The sequence below is a fragment of the Sphaeramia orbicularis genome, chromosome 18 (assembly GCF_902148855.1).
Source record: "Sphaeramia orbicularis chromosome 18, fSphaOr1.1, whole genome shotgun sequence".
In the NCBI taxonomy this organism is placed as follows: domain Eukaryota; kingdom Metazoa; phylum Chordata; class Actinopteri; order Kurtiformes; family Apogonidae; genus Sphaeramia; species Sphaeramia orbicularis.
This window is the reverse complement of record NC_043974.1, coordinates 47,170,733-47,175,732: the sequence shown is the minus strand read 5'-3', so window position 1 is coordinate 47,175,732 and position 5,000 is coordinate 47,170,733. Positions and strand designations below refer to the sequence as shown.

The 5,000-nt window shown below is 47.3% G+C and overlaps 1 protein-coding gene across 6 annotated transcripts in view; it reads left to right on the top strand.

Annotated features, from left to right (window-relative positions):
* Nucleotides 1-5,000, top strand: part of LOC115438577 (myelin-oligodendrocyte glycoprotein-like) — a 149,761-nt gene that overhangs the window by 49,677 nt on the left and 95,084 nt on the right. The window contains exons 1-3 of one of the 6 annotated variants that reach the window (XM_030162273.1): nt 829-1,178; nt 4,166-4,534; nt 4,623-4,994. The exons of 4 other annotated variants lie outside the window; for them this stretch is intronic. In XM_030162273.1, the coding sequence (XP_030018133.1) occupies nt 1,106-1,178; nt 4,166-4,534; nt 4,623-4,846 (666 nt within the window). In that variant the 5' untranslated portion in view covers nt 829-1,105 and the 3' untranslated portion in view covers nt 4,847-4,994. Of the gene's footprint in view, nt 1-644; nt 1,179-4,165; nt 4,535-4,622; nt 4,995-5,000 lie in introns of those variants that run through there. One more of the 6 variants, XM_030162275.1, reaches the window with a different exon arrangement.

Below are 5,000 nucleotides of genomic sequence, written 5' to 3'. Positions count from 1 at the left end.
CACAACCAGAACCACAACCACAACCAGAACCACAACCAGAACTAGAACCACAACCAGAACCACAACCACAACCAGAACTACAACCAGAACTAGAAACACAACCAGAACCAGAACCACAACCAGAACTAGAACCACAACCAGAACTAGAACCACAACCACAACCAGAACTACAACCACAACCAGAACCACAACCAGAACTAGAACCACAACCACAACCAGAACTACAACCACAACCAGAACCACAACCAGAACTAGAACCACAACCACAACCAGAACTAGAACCACAACCAGAACTAGAACCACAACCACAACCAGAACTAGAACCACCACCACAACCAGAACCACAACCACAACCACAACCAGAACTAGAACCACAACCAGAACCAGAACTAGAACCACAACCAGAACTACAACCACAACCAGAACTAGAACCACAACCAGAACCAGAACCACAACCAGAAAAAGAACCACAACCAGAACTAGAACCACAACCAGAACCACAACCAGAACTACAACCAGAACTACAACCACAACCAGAACTAGAACCACAACCAGAACTAGAACCACAACCACAACCTGAACTAGAACCACAACCACAACCAGAACCAGAACCACAACCAGAACTACGACCACAACCAGAACCACAACCAGAACCAGAACCAGACCGGACCACCATCAGTGATCAGAGTCAGTGATTCACTCAGTTCATTCTCTGTTAAAAATTAATTAATGACAGATTGAAGCAATTATTTCCTATGAGTTTACTGACACGGCTGGACAGTCTGTTTGGACCGGCTCCATGTGTAAAGGGTCATGAGATAACTGTTATGATTCTGAGTTATAGAAATAAAATTTAATTTGATTTATTGAACTGGATGAATTTTACATCACCAATAACAGAGCTCCATCAGATAAGAGAGAGAGAGGAGGAGGAGGGGGAGAAAGGGAGGAGTCACCCCCCAGTGGCCAATCACAGTTGAGCTGGGCTGGGATCGTCTGCTCTGGGTGGTTGTTTCTGTTTCCTGTTTCTTTGGTGGGTGTTTCCAGTAAACTCGACCGTTGGACTGAGTGCAGACGGTGTTTGTTTGGTAACTCTTCAGCTCAAATGGAATCGGTTCGTGTTTTTCTTCTCTGTGGACTGGTTCTACTGGTGCTTCCTCCAGTTTCCTCCTCTCCAGGTAAAGTCTGTTCTTCACAGCAGAAATGGTTCAGTTTTCATTTTACATAATTGATTCAAAGTTTAATCATTGAATTTTAATCGGTGAACTGATTTGTCTGGTGTTATTTCTTCTTTAATCTAAAACTGACATATTTTAGAAAACGAAAATAAAAAATGTCAAGTGAAAAAAGGTCAAAGTTTTATAGTCAAATACCAGCAGGAACCCACCGCTGCCTGATGAAACCCTGGGCCCGTAGTCCTACAGATTCTGTGAATCCTCTCACAGCTCTAACTTCACCTAAAATTTCCTGGCATGGAGTGTGAGTGTAGGAGTGATTCCAGAACACTGTCAGAGCTCTGAGCAAAGAATGGACTGAAATTCCTCTGTTAGTGAGGAGGTGTGGTCGACCCCGCTGACAGGTATGAGTCATCATTTCAAAAGCTGTGATTGGTTGACCCTAAAAGCTAGAAAAAAACTATACTTCTGGTGATAATGGGCAAAGGATGGAGCCTCAGATGGATAAACTGAATCACAGAAACTAATCTGATGAAGACTGTGGAACTGTAAATAAAATATCTGTTAAATGAACAGTAAACTATACTTTAAAATTATCGACAAAATGTGTAAAAAACTCAGGCCCACGTGCACAGGATTCACACAGTGGGAGTTCTATTTGCTCATATTAATTGGCAGGCTGGTCATTTTTGCACTTTCAACATTTGAACTCAGTTTGGTCTGAACGAGGGTAAAGTGGCTCTGCAGACGGAGGGGTGGGACTAACCCTAACCCTAACCCTGCAGACGGAGGGGTGGGACTAACCCTAACCCTAACCCTGCAGACGGAGGGGTGGGACTAACCCTAACCCTGCAGATGGAGGGGTGGGACTAACCCTAACCCTAACCCTGCAGACGGAGGGGTGGGACTAACCCTAACCCTAACCCTGCAGACGGAGGGGTGGGACTAACCCTAACCCTAACCCTGCAGATGGAGGGGTGGGACTAACCTTAACCCTAACCCTGCAGACGGAGGGGTGGGACTAACCTTAACCCTAACCCTGCAGACGGAGGGGTGGGACTAACCTTAACCCTAACCCTAACCCTGCAGACGGAGGGGTGGGACTAACCCTAACCCTGCAGACGGAGGGGTGGGACTAACCTTAACCCTAACCCTGCAGACGAAGGGGTGGGACTAACCTTAACCCTAACCCTGCAGACGAAGGGGTGGGACTAACCTTAACCCTAACCCTGCAGACGGAGGGGTGGGACTAACCTTAACCCTAACCCTGCAGACGAAGGGGTGGGACTAACCTTAACCCTAACCCTGCAGACGGAGGGGTGGGACTAACCTTAACCCTAACCCTGCAGACGGAGGGGTGGGACTAACCTTAACCCTAACCCTGCAGACGGAGGGGTGGGACTAACCCTAACCCTAACCCTGCAGACGGAGGGGTGGGACTAACCTTAACCCTAACCCTGCAGATGAAGGGGTGGGACTAACCTTAACCCTAACCCTGCAGAAGGAGGGGTGGGACTAACCTTAACCCTAACCCTGCAGACGGAGGGGTGGGACTAACCTTAACCCTAACCCTGCAGACGAAGGGGTGGGACTAACCTTAACCCTAACCCTAACCCTGCAGACAGAGGGGTGGGACTAACCCTAACCCTAACCCTGCAGACAGAGGGGTGGGACAGACCCAGGTCATCACTGCTGCACTGGTGTGTTTTCCCTGTTGTCAAATCCCTCAGTGTTGGGATGACCTTCATTTGGGTGGTGTTGTATTATGGTGTTGGGTTGGAGAAGTAAGAGCATCTGGAATGAGATCAATCACAAACAGGATTCTGCACCATCCAATCTGTAGTGTTGAATGAATTCCCTATCGTCCAGTGTTTGCAGAATCTCCTCCTGCCTCTTCCATTTGGTCCTCTGCTTAAGGAACTCCTCTTCGCCTTAAAAGTCCTCTTCCTGCTCTGAACAGATCTGACCTTAGGAGCTCTCTTAAAGGTTAGGATTCTTTAAGAATAGCTTTGATCTTTACTAGGATCTACTCTTCATTTTTAGGGGAAATTCGACAAAAACATCAGGATTCTAAGAATTTTCTTAAATTAGGCCACCAGGAACACCTCTGCTCTAAGAATCTTTAGGAATACAGGCCCTGTTCTATAAAAACTCCAGGGTGGGGATTGTGATTGGACCTCAGATCATCACATGACCTTTAGTCCAGGTCACCAGCCCTCACAGATGAAATGTATAAACTAGTTTCAGGTCCACCAGCGTTCATTGTGTTCAGAGACATCACTGCACTTGGATCAGAGCTGTGTGGAACCTGTCTGTTGTGCTTCTTGTGGTCTGAGGACAGTTGTTCAAACAGCTGTTGGCTGATGGGTACTTCCCACACAGTAAAGAACACCAGGGATCCTCCGACAGCGCTGAGGACCTTCTGCACCACTTTTCTGTCTGAGCTGTGCAGCTTGTACAGGTGGATGGTGGATGTAGACCAGGAAACATGAAGGAGGCCCAGATCAAATACATGGACAGAGAAAAGGATCCCTGTGGTTCAGTCCGTCCATCCACCTCCAATGGATCCAACTCACAGAGGTTTGGACTGGGAGGCTTTCAGATCAACAACATCCCATAATCCACCACAGACATGAAAGTGGCAGCAACAAGTGTGTGTTCAGCAAAAGAAAGGCAACATTTAGCATTTAAGGTGGAAATAGTTCCAGCCTCCTTAAAAGGAGCTGAATGTGAGCAGTAACAGACTGTGTTGGAAGATCCACGAGCTTTGACTGAACAACTGAAAAGAACACAAGTTTGGTTTGAGTTGAATTTCAAATCCGTTTGAAACTGCACCATTTGGGTTGTACCATATTAACAGTGCCTTGGATCTGTGGAAGAGCCTGGAGCTGGTTTCTGCACTCACTCCTGAAATTGTTTACCTCAACACAAATGTTTCTGACCTCTGACCTGTGGAGTTGACCTCTGACCTCTGTGTTTTCCTCCCTCAGATCCTATCGAGGCTCGTGTTGGAGATAATGTCACACTCCTATGTGAGGCTCCAGGTGGTGTGAACTTTGAAGACGTTGTTGTAAAGTGGACCAGAACAGATCTGGGTTCAGATCAGTGCGTCTTCTTCTACAGAGATGGTAGACCTGATCCAGATCACCAGCACCCATCCTATCAGGACCGGGTGGATCTGGTCCACAGTCAGCTGATGGGTGGAGACCTGTCAGTGGTTCTGAAGAACGTGACGACAAATGACTCTGGAACGTTTGAGTGTCGACTGATCCGGAAGTCGATATATGCGAAACGAAGACAGAGATCCAGGTCTGACACTGATCCCATCAGCACCATCGTCCTGAAGGTCTCAGGTCCAGGTGAGTTCAGTGTTTCCTCTGAGTCTGATCAAACATCAGCTGATACTGTGACCTCTGACCTCTGATCAAACACCTGGATGTTCTGCAGGTTCCACTGGAAACAAGACAGAGAAAGCAGTCAAAGGAGGACATGATGATGGACAAACAGATGGACTGACAGTAGTTGTTGTTGTTGTTGTTGTTGTTGTTGTTGTTGTTGCTGTTGTTCTTCTCTCTGTGGGTCTGAGGGTCTGTTTTCGTCCAAAGAAGCAGAACTCAGAAAATCCTCCTGAAAACGAACTCATGATGGTGGAATTAGCTCAGACCATGTGAGTCCAGACCTGGTGGTCCACATCTGTCCTCCTGTTTCCTGTCAGCTGATCCCAGTCACCTGACCGACTGTACTCAGGTTCTGATGGACCCAGTTCTGATGGGTCAGGTTCTGATGGACCCAGTTCTGATGGGTCAGGTTCATGGACTCTGGGGG